Source organism: Equus asinus, chromosome 10 (assembly GCF_041296235.1).
Source record: "Equus asinus isolate D_3611 breed Donkey chromosome 10, EquAss-T2T_v2, whole genome shotgun sequence".
NCBI lineage: Eukaryota > Metazoa > Chordata > Mammalia > Perissodactyla > Equidae > Equus > Equus asinus.
Genome location: NC_091799.1, coordinates 52,688,692 through 52,711,618, shown reverse-complemented (window position 1 = coordinate 52,711,618; position 22,927 = coordinate 52,688,692). Strand labels below are relative to the sequence as shown.

Below are 22,927 nucleotides of genomic sequence, written 5' to 3'. Positions count from 1 at the left end.
CGGCGGCTGTGTCGCGTGGCGTGGAGGTGGCCGCGTCAGGCCGGGGGGAACGAAGGAGGGGAGCGTGCGGGCGCTCGTCAGAGTCGGCGCGAGGTTCCCTCCGAGGCGCCCGGGCCCCCGCCGCCTGAGCGGCCTCGCCGGCGCCCCGCGCGCCGAGGTGGGGGTCCGGGCTCGTGGCGGCGTGGGCTCTGGGCCGGGCGGAGTTGGAGGGCGGGCCGCCGGCTGCCCCCCGCGCCCGGAATGAGTAGTCTCCGCCGGCCCCGGGCGGGAGGCCCGTGGGTCCCGCCGCTCCTACGCTCCCTGTGGGGCCCCCATCGCTCTGTGGCTGCCGGGTCCCCTGGCGAGGCCCGGCCGGTCGCCGCGCCCGCAGCCTGTCCCCGACGCCCCTGCGCCCCACGTGCCGCCGCCCGAGGAGGCCCTGGCCGCCCCTGGTCCGGTCTCCAGTGTCCACTGCGCATCCGGTCACTCCGTGCCGTCCTGTCGTCCGGGTCGTGCTCCAGCCGGGTGCCCCGCAGCGTGCCCGTTTAACGCGCTCGCGGGCAGGGTTTCAGGGCGCCCGCCCCCCGGGGGTCGGGGGGAAGCGGCGTCGGCTGCCGCGGTGCCGACGGGCGTGCGCGGGCTGGGTGACGCTCTGACGGCTCCCGCCTCGTCGACTCCCCCGCCGCCCGACGTGGACCCCGAGAGTTCTTCCTCCAGGCCGCCCTCTCTCCCTCCCTTCCTCCACGCGGCCTGCAGCGTCGTCCCTCCAGCCCGCGCTGCTGGGGACGTCTGGGCTGTCGCTTGTGCCGCCGCGCCTGCGGTGCTCTCGCTGACCCGGCCGCCCTCGTCCGGGCGACACGCGGGGACCCCGGGCAGCCCCCGCCCGCGGCCGGCTCTGGCACGGAGGGGACAGCGGGGCGGGGACCTGCTCGGTTCCTGGAGGCGCTCTCCCGAGGCGGAACCCCCACATTCCAAAACTCACACGGGCCAGTTTATGTAAAAATTTATTTGACCAAAATGTAGAAAAAGTGATACTGTTACATATGATACAGCTGCAGGAATCTAGAGAAGTGTGGGTTTTATTCAGCTCCCAACTTGCTAGTGTACCTCCTGGGTAGTGTGACGCTTAATAAATAGGAGCGAGGGGCAGAGGGCGCAGGAGCAGGAGCGGGGAGTGAGCGGCGCGGTGTAAACTTGAGCGCCCGCGCTGGGCAGTGCGGGATGGTGCAGCGGGGATGCCCCTGAGAAGCAGAAATGTAACAGCGCCAAAATGGGCAGCCTGTCTACAGAATCCTCCATGTCCAGTTTAATCAGGAGCGTCTTGGTCTTTTGTTAACTTGGTCCTAAAGAAGGAACTAAAGTCCTAGAGAGTAGGATGAAAAATCTTCAATTTTTCATTCCCTTAAGTACGGAGGAGATGAAGTTAGCCAATTACTTTTTTATCTCTACTTCTGCCCAGTATGTGTTAGTACAAAAACACTCTTGCTCAATTATTGATGGCTCCCACTCTTTCTGATAGGGCTTCTCTGAAGAGGACTGAATTCCAACATATTCCTTCCTGCTGAGTGGATGGCCTCATGTCAGAGCAGACAAGCGTGGGTCGTAATTTGAGTAACACATCTGCTCCTCAGAACAACTTTAGAGTAAAACAGGTAGAAGAGCATAACATCAAAGATCTGTCCAGAAAATATTTGGGTAATTATTATGACTTTTTCCCGAGCATTCTCATGCTGACTGCTCAGAGGATGTTTGTTCTGCACGGTGGAGTGTGGAAAAGAGCCAGCATGATTAGGTTAATCTATCTTGGGTTTATGACTTCCCACAATAGTTCCTTTTTTTTTTTCTTTGCTCTGGATGGAAAATCCCCACCCATTTTAATGTGATGGTCCTTGGCCTCCTGTAGTGTGACTTGTGGTGGCCGGGAAGGTTACATCCATCAGCCTTTTAAATTGACCCATGACTAGATATTGGGGTCTACTTTGAAACTGTGCTTGCCTGCTCTCCCAGGAACCAAATGCCCTCAGTCTTAAGAGAGTATGCTCAATACGAAATACCCTGCCTACCTTAGGAATAAATGCCACTTAAGGATAGGAGTAAAGCTGAAAAAGCTGGTGCTATTTGAAAAAAAGGAAGGAATCAGATTTAACTGGTGCTCAAAGCTTCTCTGATACAAAATATTTGGTCATGTATTCATAATTTGCTTGACATTTCCAGCAAAGCGAAGATGCAGTAACAAACTTCTTACAAGAGAAGAGAGAGACACGGAGCTCTCGAGTTTCTGTTGGAACAAGACTCTTCTGTTTTGGTTATATACAGTTAAGTTCGTTTAGCGTCTGATCCAGTGTCTGATGTAAGCCCACGTTCTCTTCTTTGGCCTGAGCAAGTTTTTCTGGTGAGGATTAAGAGTAGGGGAAAAAATAAATTAATAAGCATCTTTGTTAAAGGAAAAAAAGAAAAGCGTTCTAAACTCCAAACCGTCAGAATGAGAGTCATAGCAGAGAAGGTACTTTGCATTTTAAGTGCAGCAGAACACCACAGAATAGAGATCAAGTACCCAATTTGGGAGCTGGATAGGGTCGCAAGATAAAGTACAGGGTATTGAGTTAAATTTTAATTTCAGATAAATGAGAAGTTTTTAGCATAAATATACTCCAAATATTACATGATATATCAAAAAATTATTCATTGCCTATCAGATTTAACTAGTTGTCCTGTATTTTAATTTGCTAATAAATCTGGTGGTCCTAGAGTCAGAACACCTGGATTGAAGCCCCAGGTGTGCCACCAAAGTAAGCATTTAACTTTTCTAGGTCTGTTTCCCCATCTGTCAAATGGGGATGACAATACCAATGTGGTATAGAAGTTATTATAAGGAACAAATGAGAAATGCTTTAGAACTTAGGAAGTGCTACAAACATAAGATATTAGTCCTAGGTATGGGTTACTTAATACATTTTCCTCCTAGTGCCAGTTAATTAGTCCTTCCTCGAGCCTTTGGGAGGAAAACGAAGTCCTGTAACTCATCTTTCCTTTGGAGTTTCTGGGAATGGCTGTTTAAATTCCAGGCGTCATTGTGGTATTGTGTCTGTGTGTCCGTAGCAATGTCATCAAACTCAGGCAAATGCAACATGGCTGAAATTTAAGCGACTATGGGTATGTTATTAAGTGACTGAGCCGATGAGATAGATTTAAAAAAAAGAAAAAGTAAGATGCCATTAAGAGCTCTGCATGACAGAGCACGAGAGAGAACCAGTTTGCAATGAGCGATGGCCGATAAGGGACTAGGCCAAGACTCATTAAAATACTGGAGGAAAGCAAAAACGCCTCATAAAATGTGATAGGATCAGCTTGGAACTTTTCAGAAAGGAACGAAAAATGACGGCCAGGATGGCAGCCTTTCAACTCCAACCACTGAACCTTTCATTTGACGAGGCCCTTACTACTCAGGCGACTATGACCTGGGAGGGTTCCTTCAGACAGAGAACAGTGACCTGGGCCTGTCCAGTCTGGATGCACACACAGCGACTGTGTGCCTACTATACACGAGCCAGTTTCTCCGTTATCTCATTTAATCCTCGCAGTGACTGACATATCACCTTTATTTTGCAGAAAACCTAAGTAGCTTGTTCAAGGTCGCACAGCTAAAGTGGTAGGGCTAGAATCCAAAGCCAGATGGCCCGGCTACAAATCCTGACCTCACCTCACTTAGATTCCCTGGCATCCACTTTGTTATTAGGTCTGAGATAACTTTCCCTTAAAGTGATGATTGCCCTCGAGAACTGTGACAGGCCCACAGACTGTCAACAGGAAGCAGCAGGTCTCCAAGCCCCGATCTCTGAATGAAGTTCCACCTGGTGCTTAGTGAGGTGAATGACTGGATGGGCAGGGCTGTAGTTATTCAAAGGGTGGAGGCTACAGATGTCTGGAAAACTCCCAGGAACAAATACAGAGAGAGCAAACCAAAAACACTCACCCCTACAGTCTGTAATCTTTCCAAGGGCATACGGATGGCGGTGTGTGAGGAGGGTAGTTTATGCAAAAGTTCAGGGAGGACGGCAGTTAGCAACAGAAGTGGTGGGTGGAAGGGTGTGGGGAGTAGGGGAGATGTATTCTGGAGGAATGAATATAAACAATTGGGTTCTTACCTGAATAAAAAAATAACAGGACGAGGAATAACAAGCTACAGTGACCAAACATGGATGATGCTAATTGGAGATTTTCATGCCATTTTTCAGGCTCAGGGGGCAGTCTGGAAAATGTGGCTCGGACATCAAAATGTCAGTGTTTCTGGGACAATTTGAGGTGGTGGGGTGGGCGCAGGGGAGAAATGGATAGACTGTTTGAAATTTGGATTCTTTTGGAAAAATCCATGAGCTTTTAGTTACTGTAAGCATGACCTTTTAACCCCCAGAGGCCAACATTTTTAAGCCAAAGCAGGGTTCCTGGTTACAGTTAACTCAGGTATGAGGGGAGACAGATGTTAGCATCTCAGGCAACTCCGTTTGGAACTGAGGAAAGAATCACTTCACTTCCTCTCTTTGGCATTCCAGCAATTTCCACTCCCTTTTCCTGTTAATGGGATGCCCTTTAATTCCTTGTGTGGTCGTTTTCTAATGGCAGGGTACAGAAGTGAGCTTCACGGGTGAACTTCCTCCCAGCACTGGGAGCTGGAGAGATGTGCCACCAACAGTGAAGACAGAGGGAGCCCTAGGCACCATTCTCAGAGCACAGTAACACAGAGAAAACAAGCGCAGAGAGGAGGAATAAGGAGACCCAAATCCACCGCCACTGTTTGAATCTGTGGATCATGCCCAGTCAAGGGTAGCCTCTTTTAGACACAAACCAGTTTTTGCAAGTTCTGCTGCCTCTATTAAGCTCCTTAAGAGGTTGGATGAGCTTCCATTCAAAATAATTTCTATTGAAGGAAAAACCGCTGTTGGCATGCAGATAGAGTTCGCTAACACCGAGTTTAAGAGCTCATGCCAAACTGGCTTCTGTTTTCGCATCGTCAGAAAAGAATCATGTGGGCATAATTTTCCTTTTGAAATGAGCTCTTCATCTGAACCACCCACTTTCTGTTGCGGCCACGGTCAAGGGCATCACAGCCACGGCTCTAAAGTGGCACGTGGAGAAAATGAAAATGAGAGGGCATGAAGATGAGGACCGCCCGTCTTTGTTTCAGCCAGTCACAGACACAGCAGAAGACGGTTTCAAAGATCAAACCAGGAGGCAGCCAACTGCCCATGGGAGTGGAGGCACCACAGCGAGAAAGCAGACTTCAGGACTGCTAGGATAGAGGGCAGCACCCCGCAGCCTCTTAGAGAGCTCATGTCACTGAGAGCATGGTCCAGCTCCTGGCTGGTGGTCTTGTACTTGAGCTCCTGAGTGTACAGCTTGTCTAGAGGGCGGAGGTCCCCAGGGAGAGAGTTCAGAAGAAGAGGCACAGGGGACAGAACGCAAGGGTCAGAATGGAGTGCCACAGATGAGCAAGGAGAGGAAGAAAAAACAGTGAGAAAACAAAGCATGAACTAGGAGCAAGTTGTGTCCTGTGGGAAACAGATGAGAGAACAAAGCGTCTGTGGAGTGATTTCTCAGGGCCTGAGGCCCTGCAGAGGATTAGTCATAAGGAACCTTTCAAGGAGTGGTGACGAGAAAGGCAGAGCGCTCCTCCATCCCCCCAGCCCAAGTTATTTCTGACTTTCGATGATGTCACTCAGTCCAAAGGTTATACTTTGGAACGGGGCATTTTCCCTTATACGGAAACCTCACTTCGCAAACCAAACACTGGGACACATGGTCTGAGGAAGGAGTTTTGCACCCTTTCTGGGTGGAACAGGCAGCCTGGGAGATTTTGTTTGAACCCCAAGATCTGGAATTTCCAAGTTATTTCATGAACACAGGACAGAATTTTTTTAACTTGGAACTCTTCAAGAAATTCTGAGATACGTGGGCACCAGACTCGCAGACTGGCGTCTTTATTCGGGTCTCTACACTCTCTGTATTTCCGTTTTCTCATACTGTGATAAGCTTGGAGCTCTCTGGGAGAAAGCTTCTGTAAAAATGCAAGGCATTTAAAAAATGCAAGGCGTCTCTCAGAAATGAGCAAACTGAAGGAAATTCTAAAGACTTTTTTTAAGTCAGCCATATTTGGGTCTCTGTACTTACATGTGGACCTAATTAAGGAGAGAGATTTTACTTATTGAAAAATGGCAACCCGAGTCTGAGTTTGATTTGTGCTGTCCTGCTCCAGTGCTCCAGACCTGCAGATGTGACATCACTCCACACTTCACTCTCCTAAGGCGGATGAGGCCCAACGCAGCCCCTCCACAGACGACCCCCAACCGCCTGTGGATGTGTCGCGTGTGTGGGGGTTGGGGGGGGAGCAGAGCAAACATAATTAGATGGTCATGTCGTACCTTCCAGGTCATCGATTGTCTTTTCCAGTTTTGCCACTGTTCTCTCTGCAAACTCGGCGCGGGTCTCAGCCTGGAGAAGAAGAAAGGAATCACGAGTGATCACTTCAAGACCAGCCCCAGGAGAAACCCGGACTAGCTGGGCGGGTCACACTCACCTCTTTCAGTTTGTCAGACAGAAGTTTAATTTCTTCTTCGTATTTATCCTCCTTTTCAGAATACTATGGGAGAAACCAAAACACTGCTTTAAAAAAAGGAGGAAAAAAGAGCACAAGAGAATGCAGGCTCCGTGTTCCCTGGAGGAAAGCGTGTGCTTGAAGCGCTACGAACCAGCCTAAGAACCAAAGGAGAGGCGTGGACCTTTGCAGGCAGAAATGTGTGTGGGACTCAGAGTCTGCGGGCCATCCCTCTGGGACGGTGGTGCTCTGAAGGCCTGAGCTGATAACTTGAGGTCAAAGTATGATGAACGTGGGGCAGATGAGTGAATGGAAGGCACTTGGCTCAAGGCCCTTCACAGTAGTTGGGCCTAATCTGTTCCTACCCCACTTGCCACCAGCTCCTCAAGGTGCTGGCCGCCTCCTCAACATATTCCGTGTACTCTCCAGTCCCCCAGCCCTTGACTATGGCTGAGTCCCGCAGCATGGAATGTTCCTTTCCCCATTACTACCTCTTAGAAATTCTATGCGTCCTGCAAGGCTTAACTCAGATTCGTATAAGCTAACTTCAGTTAACTGCTCACATGTTACCAGATGTCCTTAATCTCATTTTATAGTTGAGTAAAGAGCCACAGAGAAGTTAAGTCATTTGTCTAGGCTTGCAGGGCTATGAAGTGACCAAGCCATGACTGGAACCGCGCTCTGGGATTTGAGCTCCTGGTCATCATCCTGCTTTACAGCCTTTGTAGACGTCACTCCTTCGTTGTACCTTTCCAAAGGCCCTCTGTTGAAGTCCCAAAACACTTTGTCACTTTGTCAGTCTCTCCCCCTCAACGAGACTCGGAGCTCTCACAAGCGCAGAAGCCGTACTTTCGCTGCTGACACTATCCTGTGGCCCGGGGCGGCAGGTGGCCTGCACACACGGATTGCGTTTCTTCATCAAGTACCCCAGTGTCAAAGACGTGCCCGTACAACGCTAGTACCAGTGACACAGCTCTAACCAAGACAGAGACAGTCCCTGGCCTTAAAGTTTACAGTCTAGCAAGGAAGCCATGCAATTAATTAATTAAGCTAAGTATGATCAACCATCACGAGAGGAACAGAAGCAGGTGGGGCTACAAAGCCAAGAAACACCTAACCCAGATGAGGAACTAGGTAAGACCTCTCAGAAGAAGTGCTGTTTAAGCAGAGGCCTGAAGGATGAATTGGGGGTTCTCAAAGAGAAAAGGGAAGGCCACTCCCGGCTTGAGTGGACAGCAGGCTCAAAGAACCAGAGGTGACGGGAGAACACGGAATGTTTGTGAAACTGAAGTTCAATGCCACGGGAAAGTAGCAGGAGGCGGGAGGGTGAGGAAGAGATGAGGACGGGGAATTCAGCGGGGCTGGCCAGGCACAAGTGTGTACATTGCTCCCCTGCGGTTCTCTCCTGGAGCGACTGCCTTGAGTACTATTTCAACCTAAAAAGTCCAATTCCACCCCTGATATCTGCCGCCCAACCTTCGAGAAGATGTTTCTGGAGGAACCAGGGGACTCAGTTGAGAGTGAGGCTCCGTATTTATACGATTATGCTCAGGTCTCCCCAAGAGGAGCCTGACCAGGTACCAATCTCATAGGCCACCTCCACCCTCACTGGAGGTGGGATGAGAGATGATGCTGAGATCCCACGGAAGAGGGAAATCCAGCCACGGGACGCCTCTTTCCGTGGGGGCACCAAACCTCACTGCCGGGCACCAGCTGCTGTGAGCAAACACAGGCAGGTCCCTGACACCTGGCACGCTCCCATGGGCCCTGGGGGAAGCAGCGAAGAGAGTCCGGCAAGTCCCCCAGCGCCTGAGGCCAGCCACCAACCTTCTCAGACGCAGCCTCGAGTGACTTCAGGTTGTTAGTGACGTTCTTGAGTTCTTCTTCCAGGTCGCCACATTTTCTGTGCAAAGACAAAGGATTTTTGTGTCTTATCCTCCCTCATGGCAAATCCTCCTAGAAGAAGTTTTCAAGAGGAGGAATCCACGCCGCCTGGGGCCCCCAGAAGGAATGTGGGAAAAACGTTAATGGCTTTCTCTGAGACTAGCGCTGTGTACTTATCAAAACCCGATCGTGCCAGGCAGAGGCGCAGCAGGCGGAGAAGCATGTGGAAGGTCAGTGAAGCACTCCTGGACTCCCGCCAAGGCTGAGGCCACGGGGACTTGTCAAACCCGTGATTGACGAGGCAGGCTCCGGAAGGTGTGAGAATGGGATGGAGTGCAGGAGGCTGGGGGACAGCCATCAGAGTTTACACTGGACACTCCAGGAAGTGCGCTCGGAACGGATTTGCAAAACCAGACCTCCTTCAGCGTGGCGGGGCGCTCCGTGGAGCTGCATTCCTCCCCCCAGGCCGAGGGGAGAGGCTTCTGGGGTTATGGAGCTTGCAGGATTCTGGGCAAGTGTCTCACCTTTCCCCCAGGAATGTATCATGACAAGCAATGACATCAGGAACAAGGCATGAAACACCACAGGGGCAGCCGGCCTGGTACAGGCCAGTGCTCTGTGAAGAAGGCACCACCTCCTGAGCCATCCTCTCTGGGAGAATGAGACTTCAGGCTTCTCTACTGCCGCCCGCCTCACTCCTATTTCCCAACAGCTTTGTGGGAAGAGTCAACATGTGGGCAGCAAGGAAAACAGTTGCCAACCCTCTTTGTCAGCCACGAGGCAAAGGGGAAGGACTGAACAGTGAGTCCCAGACGCCCATCCACTTGCCCAGAGGCCCCAGCTAGAGTCAAACCCCAACCCAGCCAGGCCCTCCCACTGCAGCCCAGGAGCTGAGCGGGGCTCTGCTCGGCCCTGCTCTGCACTCACAGCTCAGACACCTCGGCACGCTCCTCTGCCCTCTCCAGCTCTCCCTCCAGGATGACCAGCTTACGAGCTACCTGCAGAGAGAGAGAGGACTGACTGAGACTGACCCCTAACAGCCACGTCTCGCAGGATGCCCTCCCCCATGCAGATAGCAAGACGACACCCAGACCATCCGCAAGGTGGGCTTTCTGCTGCTGCTTCAGCTCAGACAGTCCTGGAGAAAAGCCTCAGGCCCCAGGCGTGAGGCAGGAAGGCAGGGAAGGAGGAGATGAGATCACAAAGGCAGGCAGGAGTGCTTTCAGGGTCTGAAGGCCCACCGCGGGGGACCACGGTTCCCAGTTTTAGCGTAACTTTGCCAAAACCCCCCGCTGCTGGACAAAAAGTGATTTGATCAGTTGGTTTCCCCCCAAGTTAGACAACTGTCACAGAATTCCCCAGGACTTTGTGACACTGTGGAAGATAGTGTTTCCTAGGCAAGTGGCTGTCTCTGGAAAGGAAGAAGTGGGCGCAGAAGGACAGCTGCCCTAACCAAGAGCTTCCTTTAGGCGGCCCCAGGGTCTCCCTATCAAGATCCGTTTCCTCCCCTCTTCCTGCTGCCGCCATCTGCCAGCCCCACTCACCTCCTCGTACTTGCGGTCGGCCTCCTCAGCAATGTGCTTGGCCTCTTTGAGCTGCATCTCCTGAATCTCCATCTTCTCCTCATCTTTCATGGCCCGGTTTTCTATCACCTTCATTCCTCTGCAAGGAGCAACCTCATCGTTACTGCCAAATAACATTCCCGCCTCGTCTTATACCTCCAAGCACCTGCTTGTCTAAACGCTTCTCTGTAGCTACTGAGAGCCAGACTCCAAAGGGGGAGCTGTGGGCTGCTCACATGCCCTCCATCTTCACTGAGCACCGGGCACTGTCTAAGTGCATCCAACCCTACAGCTGCTTCATGAAGTAGTGAGGACAGTATCCCCATTTCACAGAGGAAGGATGCGGGGCGTAGAGAGGCTAAGTAACTTGCTCAAGGTTACGGAGCTAGTAAGTGGCAGAGCTGCGGCTCAGGCCCTGGTGGTCTGGCTCCAGAGTCTGTGCTCCCCTTTCTATCGCCTCACTAGCTAGTAATAAGGCGTACCCGTATGCCAACAGTTAACCCGAGGTGAGGAGAGGTCTGGGCCAGCCTGGCTGTGGGAAGGATGAATTCTGCTGCAGGGGGAGGGGTGTGCATGTGCCATGGAAGGCTGTCCAGAAGAGAGTCCGCAAGAAGAGGGGAAGTTCCTCTTCAGGGAGAGCTGCACAGGAAAGCCCGGGGGAATGAAAGAACTCAGCAGGGAGGCCCGGGTGGCTGGACCACAGGCTGTGTGCCTGAAGGGCGTGCTAAGGGTTTATGCCGAGGGAAGAGGGAACCACAGGAGGGTTTCAAAAGCAGGAGGGAGTGGAAACCAGAATGATGGATGGACTGCAGTGGAAGACCAGGTGCGAGGCAGGTACCAACAAGGCGAGGGGTGAGGAGGGCCAGAACTGAAGTGGATACGTCTGGCTTAGAAAGGACAGTGATCTGGGGACGGCTAGAAGTCTCCCACAACTCAGCCGGCACAAGATGTGCTCACTCTGGCTGCACTGCTTGGAGTGGACTAGGTAAGATCAGACCCTTCCACAGAAGAGGCCAACCCAGGGTAATGCATCCGGGCATGTCGTGCCTGCCCGAGCCGAGGACCACGTACTTCTTGCTGCCTAATAAACCCTTCCATTCATCCTGTCACTACCATGTGCGGCTAACTGTCCACAATGACCTTCGCACCTGTACACGGCCTCAGGATCAGCATGTGAGCAAGCCCAGAAAACCCTCTGCAGGCCTGGAGAGAGCAAAGTGACTTGCCCAGGGCCACACAGTACGTGACAGTGGAAGGACTTGAATCTGGATCCTCCAGCTCCCAAGGATAGAATTCCTTCTACCAAAATGCAGCAGTCTCCAACAAGGGTGCCAGCAAAGGCCCCAGATGACATGGTACAAACAAGTGAGAAGCTTTCCCAGGCTCTCTGGCTTTGTCCTGGGGAGGTCCTGGGAGTGAGACATCCGGCCAGGCTGGTCTGACAGTGAACATGGGCAGCAGCTAATCCAGGCCCCAGGCACAGCCATGAGCAACTTGTGACCAGACCCTTCACACTTGCCAGTGGCTGCCCTGAGCTGCCACTCTCTTCCTCTATTAAGTGGCTGAAGCAGAGCCTGCACCAGGGTCTGTGCCCTTGGCGCAGGCCGTTCCCCGGCCCAGGAAGAAATTTCCCACATGGGCAATGAGAAAAGTCAGTCTCCAAGATCCCCCAGTTGGTTTTGAATCTCCAGTTTATGGTCACAACAGTACAATCAGGAATGAATCCTCTGGAGGAGTTTAGACCAGAAAACCCTGGCGGATGGGTCCAATGAGAATTCTGGTGTATCGTGTGGCAGATCCGCAGTGGCCACTGGCCTGGCCCACACCATCACCACACAAGGAACCCATTTACCAACCACAGAGACGGCTGCTTCTGTGAATTGCACAATCTGCCCTCAGTCCTCCAGAGCCTGCGCCAAGGCGTGCCAGAGGACGAGCCCGCCCTGGAGGACACGGCACCTCACGCCACAGAGGCCAGGGGCACTGTTGCGTGCAAGTACGTTAACGGCGCTGGTTTGCGTGTGTTCCTGACATGGAGTTGTCACCATTCAGGAGCCCAAAGCCTGCCTGACAGCACTGTTAACAATGATCTGTGCAGAGGGCCCATGCCACCTTTTCATCTGCCCACTTCTCACATCACCCTGGAAGCTGATGTCTTGAGAACATGGATGACATGCGCAGTGGCTTTCAGAGAGAACACGGGAAACAGTGCTCTGCAACGGATCCCCAGTGGCAGTCACACTTGCCGTCTTACATCTGCCCATTTTGCCTTTGTCTGCCTGTCGGGAGTTCTTTGTAACCACCACAATGACGAACACCTCTACACACAGCATGATGCTTTACGAGGCGCTGTCATGCCTCTGTACATATGTGCACACGTGCATGTCCGTGTGATCCCAGCGACTCACCCCAGCTCTGGGCAGGATGATCCCTGTTTTCCAGAAGCAAACACTAACGTTACCAGGTTCAACGTGTCCTTACCTCTCGCTCTCATCTGCAGCCTTTTCTGCCTCCTCCAGCTTCTGCAGGGCTGTGGCCAGTCGCTCTTGAGCCCTGTCCAACTCCTCCTCCACGAGCTGGATGCGTCGATTGAGAGCTGCCACATCCCCTTCGGCCTGGGGAGGTCAGAGGGGCAGCCAGGTTAAGAAGTAACACGCCAGCCAGCAGCGGGAGCCCCTGTCACACGGCGCCCTTCCCTGAGCTAACACGCGTCCCACTCGGGAATCCAGGCGGTAAGGGATTCACCCTCTGGTCTGGAGAAGGTGAATTTTCCATATGATCTTCCCCAAAAACATCAGGGAACATATGCCGCTCAGTGACAAAGGTGTGTGTCCCCGTACAGGATGGGCGCTCGGGTCAGCATGGAAGAGACAAGTACACCGCGTGCTGTGAGAGCACAATGCTGGCCTCTGTGGGGCTCCTGGAGAGCAAGGCCACCAGCGAGCCGGCTCACCCTGTCATGTACTAGGTTCTGCTCCCAGTCGCCTGAATGGCAAGGTAAACGCAAGGACATGGAAGCCTCAGTCAAATGCTGGCCGTGCAGCTGGTGGAGGGAGGGGCAGCCCAGTGGGAGCACCATCCTTAACTAGGTCTGGCTGAGACACGACGGGACAAAAAGATAGAAGAAAGGAAAGAAAACTTGGTTACAGGCACAGAAGAGGTGTGAACAGCAGGAATGGCTTTTCCAGGTGCCTTCACCTACGAAGGTCATGTGGTGGCGAGCATAAAAGCAAGAACTGCATCTCAGGTCAAAGGGCTGGGTCAGAATCCCCACTTGGCCAGTCTGTAGCCACGTGGCCTTGGGCAGGAGGCTTCAGCGCCGAGCCTCTCCCGCACCTGGTTTCTTCCCGCGGCTGTGAGGACTGTGACTGAAGGCCGTGGCGTGCACCTGGCACGTGGGAAGCCCCACAAAAGAGCAGCTCTCACGGCCACAGTCCCCTCACTTGCTCCTCGCCTGTCTCGCCCATTCTACAGGTAGGGAGCCCAACAGGCCCAGCTAGGGGAAATTTTGTTCAGTGTCCCAGAGAAACGGCCTCTTGAGCCCCAGCCCAGGGTTCTTTCCTTTCTGAACACCCCCTGCCCCTCGCCCCCCGTCCTACGGAGGCTTCAAGGCCGGCACGCTTAGGAAGGGATGTCGAGAGTTGGTGAAAAAGGGGCCCAACTGAGGGGAGAAGGGGAGGCATGGGTGGGGCCACTCTGGCTTCTTCCTGTCAAGACAGGTAAGACCCCCCGAAGTGAGGAAGACGTACAAACGAAGGGGAAACTGCTCTCCCCCGTCCCCGAGTTGACCCGCTAAGACGGAGAAGCACCATGAGGTCAGAGCTCGGGAAGCCTTCCCAGCCCAGGCCTGGCCGCACGTGGAGGGGAAACTGCCACAGGCGTTTTTGACGGCAGCTCCTTTGAAACACCAATTTGGAGGATCCCTCAAAACCACGGCCTGCTTCCAACAAGTGGGTGTCTTTTGTTCTTCACAACGACATGAGTCTCAACTTCTTCAGCCACCGGGACAGGAATTGACTTTTTTCTCCGGTGGTTTTTAGTACATTAACAAAATTGTACTACCAACGCCAGTATCTAATTTCAGAACATGTTCGTCGCCCCTCAAAAGAAACCCCATTTGCATCAGCAGTCAAGGAATTACTTTTGAAGATCATACAGAGGTGCCTGCTTCCTGAGTGGTCTTTAAAAAAAGCGAGCCGCTGCTTATGTGGGGAATTCTGAATCCTGACAACCACAGTCTTTGCACATTTTCAACTGTCTGGAAGCAAAAGAATGCGGAGAGGCACACATCCATGCACATACATCCACATGTATGTTTCAGGAAAAACTGCTAGTCACTGCTAGTCATTTTGGGCTCCACCCATTCCTGCAATCAAAGCTTCTACACTCTACAAAGGATTTCCCTTATAAGGTAAAAGAGGCTTGCTAGATACATGTGGCAAAGGAACAGGAAGATGTCGGTTAATCACACAAAAATCTAAATGAAACCAGCTGTCGGAGGCAGACCCAGAAGTCGGCCACACGCCGGCTCCTGGCTTTCTCTACCAGAGGCTGAGGAAGGTTTTTTTTTCCCTCTGGCTCAATTCCTTTGCCCAGGACCCTTGTTCAGGCTTCTCCCTTTCCTGACCAAGAGAAGCATGCTTTGAAAAGTGAACTCTTAAAAGGACGCCCGACACTTTCCAAAAACATCTTTCCTCCCGACTGGACTGTCCCACTCCCAGGTCTTGGCTCGGGCGGAGGGCCCTTTTTAAGAAGGAGTTGTCCTCCCATGAGACGGCCTGGGCTGAGATCAGAGTGCGGGATATGCCGGTTCCGTGTGAAGGAGGCCAGCCAGCTACTGTGGAGGCGTACACTGGGGTTCTGAGGCCTCCTCAGGCCAGAGCAGCCCTTGCAGGATTAGAGCTCAGACGCAGGGAAGCGATGAGCAGTCTGGGTGCTTCCCCAGACCGGTCAATACACATGGCAATTCCATTTGGCCAGACATCTTTTCCACTCCGGGGTCCCCAACCAGAGTGCCACTGCTCCAGGAACCCTGGGCTTCCACCCTCCCCCCAATTTTCTGGTCTGAGTCTCTGTACACCCAGGTCTCTTGTCCCAGCAAACTCAAAACGTATTCTATAAGACCCTGCTCAACCTCCATTTTGAAGCCAACCCCACTGGCTGGCTGCTTCAACGTCATGTTCTCCTAACAGAGCCCAGAAAAGCCGCGGAACACTAATCAGCCTCCCACCCCTTTAGACTGTCAGCTCTTCTGGGGGCAGAGGGAGGGGAGGGGAAAAAACACCAATCGCGCGCCTAGTAAGTGCCTGATGCTATGCAGGGAAGGTTTCCTCCTGGGCCCTTCCCTGCTATCCTAGGTCGGCATTATTGTCAGCGCTACTGTACAAATGGGGACATACGCTCCTGGGGGTTAAGGACCAAGTGGGACGAGATGGGAAGAGAACACAGATCTCTCCCCAGCCCCAGGGGTTGCCCCCATCTGTCCCGTCCGGACGGACAGTCAGGGGATGGAGAGAGGGCGGTGAGGGCCCCTCCTCATTCAGCCCCATTATCTGCCTCAGGCCCCGCGACATGCAGCGGAGGCTCACCAAACGATCCCAGGGTCGCGGGCCCGGCCCTAACACGCCAAGGGGCTTCTGGAGGAAGGCGGGGTCCCGTGGCCCTGGTTCCCGCGGGCGGCAGCTGGGGAGGGAAAGGCCTCGGCTCCGGGCTGAACTTCCGCCCCCCTCCGGGAGCAGACACGTCGCCGCCGCGCCCCTGGGAACAGCTGGGAAAGTTTCAGCGGGAGCCGGGAAGCGGCAGAAGAGGCGAGAAAGTGCGACACCCCCGCCCCCGGTCCGTGACAGTCACTCCAGCCCCAGACAATGGAAACTCAACGTTTCCACTCTCACTTCCCGCTCCCGGGTCCAGTCGCGGATCCCCACCGCCCCGGACTCCGGCGCCAGGCCCGAGTCGGAGGGCGGCGCCGTGCCCCTACCCCTCTCCCCGCTGCGGGATTGCGCATCCCCCTCGGCCCCATCCCCCCACTTCCCGCTCGGCCAGCCCCGCCCGACCCGGACGCGGCGCCCCCTCCCCCGTCCCCGGCCGAGGAGAGAGGATGGCAGCGGAGGAAGGGGTCTCCGGGGCCGGCCCGCGGGGTGCGGGGCCGCGATCGGGGAGCGGCGGGGCCCGAGGCGCGAAAGCGGGCTCCTGGCGCGGGCAGCGGCGGGCGGGCGGCCGGGGAGCGCGGGAAGGAGGGCAGGGAGGGGCGCACCGGGCCGGGCCGGGCCGGGCCGGGCGGGGGGCGCGGGGCCGGGAGCGGGCTCACTTTCTCGCGCCGCTCGCGCTCGCCATCCAGCTCCCGCTGCAGGCCCTGCGCGCGGTCCTCCGCCTCGTCCGCCTGCTGCTGCAGGGCCTGGATCTTGCGTTTCACCGCCTCCAGCGAGTTGAGGCCGGCCATGGCGCGGAGGCGCGGGGGCGCACGCGGCGGCGGCGGGCGCGCGGCTCGGCTCGGCTCCGGCGAGAGCTGCAGCGGCCGCGCCCGGCCCGAGCCTTTGCCTGCGCCCGGCCAGCCCCGCCTCTCCCCGCCCCCGGCCCGGCCGCCGGCGGGGCGCTGAGGTCACCCGCCCGGCCGCCGACGTCAGCACCGCTGGGGGAGGGCCTGCCGTCGGCACCGCTGGCCGCAGCTGCGGGAAAGCGCCTCTGTCCCAGACTTATTTGGAGAAAGCTCCGGGAGGCGCCGCCTCCCCTTCTTCCTGCTGCTCCGCTTCCTCGGGCGCTCGCCCGCGCGCCCGCCCGCCCGGCTCTGCGCACGTACGTCGGCGGCTCTCCTCTCCGTCTGCTCCAGCCTCTCCTGCGCGTCCTGCAGGGCCTCGGAGCGCTGCTCCAGCTCGTCCTCCGTCCCCTTCAGCTTCTTCTGGAGGTGCGACAGCTCCTCCTCCACCTGGGGACAGATGAGGGGCGCGTCAGCCGGGGGCCACGTCCGCGCGGCGCAGGGGCGTGCCCCACACTCACGAGAGTCCTCTGTCTTTCTCAGCCTCAGTTTCCTCAGCCGTAAAACAGGGAGAACACTACTGTGCACCGCTCAGTGTTCGCTCCCTGGTAATACGATTTCCACATCCTTTCCTTTCCCGGGACCCGCTACCGTTGTTATCTTTTTGGAGCTCCCCCAAGTACTCTTGGGGAATCGATTATAGCTTTTGGGAAAACGTCCCCACACGTTTCCTGGAAACACACGTTCAATTTTGCATCCCACTTTCAGGGGTGCAGCCTCCCCGTGGTCTGGGGTTAAACAGAAAGGGGCTCTCATTCTCTGGGCCTGGACCATCCCCTACTCCCAACCTGTAGTATATGTTTGTCCTCCGCCTACCTAGAATCTGCCATGGCTCCCCATTGCCCAAGAGAGTGGTTTGCAGACTGTCTCACAAAATACCTGGAAGGACTGAAGGGTTCAGACTCCCCCTGCTCCTGGGCTTTGGGGGCTTGGCTAGAAGAGAGCTACCCCTCAAAGACCACTTTCCTTGAAGGCTCGGGTTAAATCTTTTAAATTCTTGCAGGTCTGGCTCGTGTTCATTTTAATCAAAATGTCCCCTGCGTTCCCTGCGGTTTCAGCCGGGCTCATCTCGAGTCTTGCCCCGCTCCCGGCACCCTCAGTTTGAGACGCTCAGATCTATGAGATACAAGCCACAGACACCTTCGCCTCTCCCTCTCCATCACCCTCCACCCCCCAGTCAAGGGTCGGCCAGGGAGACTTCTCTGTCACCCCCAGGCTTCATGCTCTCCCCAACTCCGAGCTCTGGGCTGGGGTGCTCAGTCCAGCTTGTGCTGGCTTGATCTGACTCCTGTCTCGGATGCTTTGACCCCTGGTCCTGACCATGTTTGTAGGCTGGACAGGTAGCCCTCACTGGGCCCTGTTTCATCTTCCTGCTTCCCTCTCACAGCAGGAAGCCCAGAGAGGTGGAGTGACTTTCCCCAGGTCACACAGCACAGCATTTGAATCCACTTCTCTGAACAGGCCCTCCTGCGGGCCTGGTTTCCCGCATCCCCGACTTCCTTCTCTTCTCTTCTTTCCTGAAGAAAATATGCTATAAAAGCTGCTGTGCCTGCAGCTTCTAGATCGGGCTCCGAATCTGATCTGAGTTACATGCCTGAGATGATGTGCAAATGTGCCAGATGCTGTGTGAGTGTGTGTGTGTGCATGCACAAATTCTTGAAGTGCAAATGTTCCAGAAAGCCCCTCTCCTGGCACCACACGGCTTCTCGTCTCCAGCTGCTGAGCTGAGGGCGGGGAGCGTGGAAGCAGCTCAGGCCTAAGGCAGGGGCTGTGGGGCCTGACCTTGACCTCCAGGCAAGGAGCCCGGAAGCCTGTCTCCAAATCCCAGCTGTATGACCCCGTCCCCTTTTCTGACCTCAGTTTCCTTGTCTGCAAAATGGAAGCCCTGACGTGGTGGTCTCTGAGCACCCCGGCAGTTGCTTTCCAACTTCTGCCTTGACGGAGACGGTGAGCCGGTTTCTTTAAAGACGGGTCAACCTGACCCAGCATCCATCTGAGCTCCTTCCTGCTTTGTGGGGGCAGCGTCCACTGGGTGCCAACTGTGTGCAGGCACGGGGAAAGGCTGGGTGGGGTTTTGATGTTTTTTTACAGCAACGCTGGGATGACAACATTTGGGGCCTGGGATGAGGTGGGCAGGGGCCATGAAGAATTTAGAAGGTGCCAGGCGCAGTACAAATGCCACGAAGCCCCCTGTTATAGAAGGGTAAACTGAGTCCCCGAATGAGGAAGGGGCTTGCCCGAGGCTATACAGATGGGGCTTTGAACCCTTGTCTGACTGACTCCAGAGCTGGTTTCTTGACCTCGAGGCTGTGCTGTACCCAATGCCTGGCATGCCCTCCTCCTGCTGACCCTCCACCCAGCCAGTGCCCCCGCCCTGCGGCCTCCTGCCCTGGGCAGAGCCCTCGCCTCCCCCCTGGGTCCTCCCAGGCTCTGTCCCTTCCTCTGGCCTAGCCCTGACCCCTGGGGGAGGGAGTGTCCCTCCATGTTAGCCTCCATCCCCCAGCCTGGGGCTGCCCAGGTCAGGCGGGGGGCTGAGGTCACTCTGAGCCCCAGCGTTGTCCAGCACAGGGCTGGGCTCCACACTCGCCGTGGATCTCAGGGCAAGTTTGCAGAGTGAATCAATGACACACTCCACCCCTTCAGTAGTTGGAACTGGGTATGAAAAATAACTAAGACTGACACAAATCGGGTTCCTTTCACTCTGTCTGAGCTCCAAGCGCAGGGTGTGCCAGCTGGTGGCACCTTGCTGGGGACGGAGGCTTGCCCTGGCTCTGGGAGGTCTCCAACAAATCACTTTCTTCTCTGAGCCTCAGTTTCCCTGCCTGTAAAATGACTGGGTGGGTCAAAGCCTGCACACCTTAGTCCCTGTAAATGGGGCCTTTGGGCAGGACTGAGGCAGGATGTGGGGTCAAAGGCCAGCTGTGGCGGATGTCACTGCCCTGGGAGGGGAGCGGGCGGGAAGCAGGCAGGCTCGGCTCCCGGTCCCGTTCCCACGCTGGACGGACAGGGCCTGGGATCAGCACTTTGCTGGGGGTCCCCGAGGGTTGGGCTGGCCCTGAGACCCCTCTCCCTGGCCTCTGGGAGTGTAAGGCACTCGGGGTAAGTTGAGTCCCTCGCCCCCTCCTGCCTCTGCTCCCAGGCGGGGCAGGCCATCGGCCCCGTGGGAATCTGGCTCCTGCTTTGGGCCTCTGGGGCCCTGGGTTCCAGGCCCAGCCATCAGAAGGCATCGTTTGCCTCCATTTCTCAGATCAGAGCACTGAGGGTTCAGAGAAGGGCAGCAACTTGCCCTGAGTTACGAAGCTGGAACACAGTCCAGCTGGCTTCCTGCCCAAGTCCACCCCAATGGGTGCCTTTGTGGAGAAAAAAAGAGCACAATGAAAATCCAGTGGAGGCCAGAGAATCTGTCCCTGCCTCCTGGGCCACACAGCTGGCTGGGGACTTTGAGGAGCCTTCCCTTTTGACCTTGTGTCTGCCTTGGGAGGTTATGCTCTATCAGTCACTCACACCTTAATGAGAATTAGAGCCATCGACTTGCTTTTCTCAGAATCCCTGGCTACACCCCTCATGGTGAGGGCTGAATGATGGCAGCCAGCAGCTCAGGGCCAGCTCAGGATGGCTGTCTGTGTTTGCCAGGGAGGGACCCGGGGAGGGAGGAGCAGAGTTCCTGGCAGGAAGCCCTGGGGTGTGGCAGGCCTGTGCGATGTGTCACAGGTGCTTAGGACAGCTCTGGGACACTGGGGGATGGGCAGGCCCAAAGGGGAAATAGGGCGGGGCAGGAAATAATCCCATGTTTCTTGAGTGCTTACTCTGTGCCAGGCGCCAGGGCAAGGGCTCCGCCTGCCCAGCTACCTCTTGTCCTCCCATGATGGCGAGGGAGACACCACTGTTACTTCCCCATCTCACACGGGTGGCCGCCCAGGTACAGAGAGGTGAATGCGTTTGCTTCAGGGCACCCAGCGCCTGAGCCCCGAGCAGGGCCAGTCTGAGCTCATAGCCTGTGCTTTTACCTGCCAAGCCGGCCTGGCATCTGGGCTGGGCACTTGGCATCACTGTCCTGGGCGGCTCCTGGGGCTTATCTGAGACCCTGTTGCTCTAGAGGGCTTGACGGTTGACCCCGAGGGCATGAGTGAGCCCCGTGGGGGCAGGGTGCTATGGATGGGTCGGACCCCCTCTTCTTCTCCTGCCCGCTGCCCTGGCCACCCAGACTGGACAGCTGACTTCCGCTCTGACCCAGCCATGGCTTTGGGACTGCCCAGCCCAGGCCTCTGCCCGCGGTCCCCCCATTAGCTCCTGATCTCCCCCTGTTACCAGGGTCTCCTGGGAATCTCATCCCCAAAGATCTGGGCCCAGGGCCTGTGCTTGCTTCGGGCACCTCTGCCTGCCCCCAGGCTCCTCGTGGGCATGGCAGGGGCACCCCAGACATGCAGGAACACACTGAGATTGCCAGGGTCCCCCCTGAATCTCCAACCACCCAGGTCCCCAGACCCTCACCCAGCTGCCCTTGCCGTGGCCACATGGGCCCCACCACGCATGCACACTCGGCCACCCTCCCTGGACAGTCGCCCATGCGGACCCACAGGCTCACAGTCACACCTGGGTGTGCTGTGACACGGGCACAGGGTCACCCACCCCAGCCCCGCACTGCCACCTTCGCCTCGACACATGTGTACACACACACACCCCAACAGAAACAGTCACCCTGACAAGCACACGCAGGCCAACACAGTCACCTCGACACACACACACTCATCCTGACACACGCATATTCCATTACTGTCATGCCAACTTTTGCACAAGCACACACAGCCAGCCTCTCCCCCCTACACACAAGCCCAGGCTGACACCACCATCAACACACACACAGGCTCACAAACACTTCCATACTCTTTCACACCCACTTTCCGATAACCACACACGCATGCCTCTCTCTGCACACACTCATTCTCATGGTCACCTTCACCCCTCCACACTCTCTCCAACCGAAACACACACACACGACATACAACACATGCACACACAGAAATGCTCCGACATGCACAAACACACCTTTCACACACACACAGCGTCCCCCCAGCCACCCTGTCTAACGCTGCCCCACCGATACTCACCCCAACACACCACTCACTCACGTTTGCATGCACAGCTGGCACACAGGCACCCCTCCCTTTCTCTCGCTCTCTCTCCCACTTTGCTCCCTTGTGCCCTGCGGGGGTGGGTCCGGCTGCCCCTCTCCCAGCCCAGGGAGCCCTCCAGGGAACGCAATGGTCCCCTCACTCTTTCTTGCCGGAGTGTCACTCCTGTCTCTGCCCCAACCTCCAAGTTCCAAGGGTTCCCAGACCCTTACCCTTGGCCCCAGAGCCTCGCCTTCTGGGGCAGGAAACCAACTCAGAGAGGGTGCTGGGCAGCCTGGCGTGGCCCAGCAGACGGCACCTCACCTGCTTGCACTTCTCCTCGGCAGCTTTCCTGTCTGACTCAGCCTGCTCGGCCCGGTCGATGGCATTCTCCTTGTCCAGCTTCAGCATCTGCATCTTCTTCTTGATGGCCTCCATGGCTGGGCAGTGGGGGCACGGGCGTGGAGGGCCTGCGGTGGGTGGCGAGTGAGCAGCAAGGGCGGAGGAGGGCCCTTATAGCCTCGCAGGCGGGCGCACCGCCCTGCTGCCAGGCGAGTCTTGGAGGAGGCCCAAGCCCAGGCCGGGCCAGCCGCCACTCGCTCGGCAGGAGAGCCAGGCCAGCTCACCGGCTCCTGCAGCCCTGGCCTTATTTGGGCCTAGGATTTTCTCAAAGAAAAAAAAAAAAAGGCCCGACCCGTTTCCGTTTTAACCTGATGACACAGGTCCCGTGTGGGTGTGCGGGCAGAGCATTGGCCCAGGAGGACTCCAGCCGCCTGCCGGCTGGCCTCACTTTCCCCATCTGTGGTTGGGAGGGCTGGAGAGGGCTTGTGGGTGGGTGCAGAGTAGGGGTGCAAGGGGTGGGGACACTCCTGTTCTCCCCTCTCCCTTCTGTGTCCTGCCTCCAGATATTGTGGTCAGGACCCCATCCCATCTCCTGCTGCCCCCCAGGGACCTCCCTGGATTGCTCCCACCTCTTTCTGGAGGGTCTCTGTCTCATCATCTTCTCCCTCTGTCTCTCTTTCAGTGACTGTCTCCGCATCTCTCTCCATCTCTCTTTGTCTCTGCATGTCTCTCCATCCCTCTTTGTCTCTGTGTCTCTCTCCATCTGTCTCTGTCTCCCTGTCTCTTTTGGTCTTTTTGTCTTGGACTCTCTCTGTTTCTCTGTCTTTCTCTCTCTCTGTCTCTTCAGGGTCCCCTCTCCCTCTCTCTCTCTCTCTCTCTCCTCCTCTATGCCCTATCTCTCTCTGTCTCTGTCCATTGTCTCCCTTGC

The 22,927-nt window shown here is 55.9% G+C and overlaps 1 protein-coding gene across 4 annotated transcripts; it reads right to left on the bottom strand.

Annotated features, from left to right (window-relative positions):
• Window positions 1-967: 967 nt before the first annotated feature.
• Window positions 968-22,314, bottom strand: TPM4 (tropomyosin 4). 4 transcript variants are annotated; one of them, XM_014865878.3, is made up of 9 exons: window positions 21,982-22,314; window positions 16,811-16,936; window positions 12,496-12,629; window positions 9,997-10,114; window positions 9,380-9,450; window positions 8,396-8,471; window positions 6,551-6,613; window positions 6,396-6,465; window positions 968-2,368 (listed from the first exon to the last, which is right to left on the bottom strand). In XM_014865878.3, the coding sequence occupies exons 1-9, from the start codon at window positions 22,093-22,095 to the stop codon at window positions 2,286-2,288; spliced, it is 855 nt and encodes a 284-aa protein (XP_014721364.1). In that variant the 5' UTR covers window positions 22,096-22,314; the 3' UTR covers window positions 968-2,285. The 4 variants fall into 4 exon arrangements, with proteins under 4 accessions (XP_014721364.1, XP_044630508.1, XP_070375418.1 ...); XM_070519317.1 differs by lacking the exon at window positions 968-2,368 and adding an exon at window positions 5,078-5,377 and having other exon boundaries at window positions 21,982-22,255; XM_044774573.2 differs by lacking the exons at window positions 16,811-16,936; window positions 21,982-22,314 and adding an exon at window positions 16,322-16,597.
• Between the last annotated feature and the right edge of the window lie 613 nt (window positions 22,315-22,927).

What these genes read in the sequence shown, in the direction of transcription:
- TPM4 (XM_070519317.1), bottom strand. Translation starts at nt 22,095, where the DNA reads ATGGAGGCCATCAAGAAGAAGATGCAGATGCTGAAGCTGGACAAGGAG. An exon ending in TGTCTGACAAACTGAAAGAG is followed by an intron (nt 6,466 to 6,550) that starts GTGAGTGTGACC and finishes CTTCTTCTCCAG; the next exon opens with GCTGAGACCCGCGCCGAGTT. An exon ending in GACAATCGATGACCTGGAAG is followed by an intron (nt 5,378 to 6,395) that starts GTACGACATGAC and finishes TCCGCCCTCTAG; the next exon opens with ACAAGCTGTACACTCAGGAG.